At 67.9% G+C, this 2,009-nt stretch overlaps 1 protein-coding gene across 1 annotated transcript; it reads right to left on the bottom strand.

Annotated features, from left to right (window-relative positions):
• Positions 1-204: 204 nt before the first annotated feature.
• CLDN3 (claudin 3) lies at positions 205-1,788 on the bottom strand. Its single transcript, XM_025380407.1, has one exon. The coding sequence runs from the start codon at positions 1,249-1,251 to the stop codon at positions 589-591; it is 663 nt and encodes a 220-aa protein (XP_025236192.1). The 5' UTR covers positions 1,252-1,788; the 3' UTR covers positions 205-588.
• Between the last annotated feature and the right edge of the window lie 221 nt (positions 1,789-2,009).

Here is a 2,009-nt window from a genome sequence, read left to right as displayed (position 1 = left end):
GATTGGACCTTGGCTTTGGCCGCACAGGCTGTCTTCCGAATCCCCAGGGAGTGGGCGAGTGACCACTCCGTGATCACCGAGCTCAGCTTACAACCCCACCTTCCCTCTAAGCTACATCTGGGAGAGCGAGATCCAGCCAGGGCCGCCCCGAGGGGGCGCTCTGCAGGGAGGTGGAGGCGCTCGGAACAAGGAGCCTCCAGCGAGTGCAAAACGAAAGGCGTTTATTGAAAAATATCAAGTGCCCCCTTTCATGGCTGCCGGTCCCTGCCCAGCGCGAGCATGGGGGCAGCGGCCCGATGGGGCTCGACGGGGCGGTCAAGTATTGGCGGGCACCCAGGCCCCGTGCTCCAGAATGGTGAGGTTTCACAGTCCATGCAGGTTGGTCCCTGGGCCCGGAAGTCGACTCCCTGGCCCGAAAATTGGTGGCTGCTGGGGAGGAGTCCTCGAGCCGCCCCCTCCCAGTCCTGCGCGGGAGCTTCCTGGCATCTGGGAGTGGGCTGGCCTCCGAGGCAAGGCTGCATGCTGGATGGCCTGGTGCGCGCTCCAGCTCGCGGTGGTGAAGGTGGGGGGTCTCCCTGCGTCTGTCCCTTAGACATAGTCCTTGCGGTCGTAGGCTGTGCCCATGCTGGCTCCCGGGCCGGTGGAGCGCGGCGCGGAGTAGACGACCTTGGTGGGCATGTACTTCTTCTCGCGCGGGGGGCACGAGCAACAGAGCAGCGCGCCCCCCAGCAGCTGCAGCGCCGCGGCCGCCCAGCCCACGTACAGGCTTGTGCCCATCTCGCGCTTCTGCGCCTCAGGCACCACGGGGTTGTAGAATTCCCGGATAATGGTGTTGGCCGACCAGGACACCGGCACGAGGGTGAGCAGGGCGGCCAGAAGGAACAGCACGCCCGCCACGATAGTGATCTTGGCCTTGGCCGTGTCGTCCTGCACGCAGTTGGTGCACTGGGCGCCCACCAGCGCCACTAGCAGCCCGAAGGCGGCCAGCAGGATGGCCACCACGATGAGGGCGCGGGCCGCCTGCAGGTCCTGCGGCAGCGCCAGCAGCGAGTCGTACACCTTGCACTGCATCTGGCCCGTGCTCTGCACCACGCAGTTCATCCACAGGCCCTCCCAGATGGTCTGCGACGTGATGATGTTGCTGCCGATGAAGGCCGTCACGCGCCACATGGGCAGCGCGCAGCACACGATGGTGCCCAGCCAGCCCAGCACGGCCAGCGCGGTGCCCGTGATCTCCAGGCCCATGGACATGGCTGCCGCGGCAAAGCCCGCTCCACCGGGTGGCTCCGGGTGCAGGGAGACGAGGGGCCGGGGCCGCTGGGCCTGGTGGGAGCTGCGGCGCCCCGACGGACAGACGGACGGACGGACGGACGGACGGACTCACCGACGGCGCGCGCTAACGGCTCGGCTCCACACACTCGCGCCGCGGCTGCGCCTGCACCTGCCTGTGGCTTTGTGGGCGGGCGGCGGCGACTGGGCTGGCCCTGGGCTGGGGCCGGTGCGTCTTAGCTAAGTGCCCAGCGCTCCGTTGGGGGCGGGAGGGGCGGAGCAGCGCTCTCCAGGGCCTGGGGACAGTGACGTGGCCCCTGCCTCCCACCTTCACCTAGCGTCCTGGGAGGAAGGACTTGGCCCCGCGCAGGCCGCAACGCCGAGGTAGGGGAGTTGCCAAGGAAGGGCGGGACCTGCCCCAGCCCCCGCCCCTCGGTCCTTGTCCCTCTCTGCTCGGGAATGAATTCTCCAGGGTAAAAACGAGGATTAGATGCGTCAGGAGCTTGGGGTGCAAATCCCAAATAATTTGACAGGGCTTCTCCCTCCTCACCACTTTGGGCGCTTTTGGCACTGGCCGCGTGGGGATGGGGGCGCTGCCAATTACCCCGGAACAGCGGGGCGGGGAGGGCCACGGTGGGCGTGGCCGCGGCTGTTTGCAGGAGCCGCGCACCTGCTGCTCTGCCCCTCCGGCACACATGCCGCACAGGCTCGGCCTGAGTCCGGGCGGTGGGGTTGTCCAG

The sequence above is a fragment of the Theropithecus gelada genome, chromosome 3 (genome assembly GCF_003255815.1).
Source record: "Theropithecus gelada isolate Dixy chromosome 3, Tgel_1.0, whole genome shotgun sequence".
Classification (NCBI taxonomy): domain Eukaryota; kingdom Metazoa; phylum Chordata; class Mammalia; order Primates; family Cercopithecidae; genus Theropithecus; species Theropithecus gelada.
The sequence above is the reverse complement of the archived record's forward strand: the minus strand, read 5'-3'. Positions and strand labels throughout refer to the sequence as shown.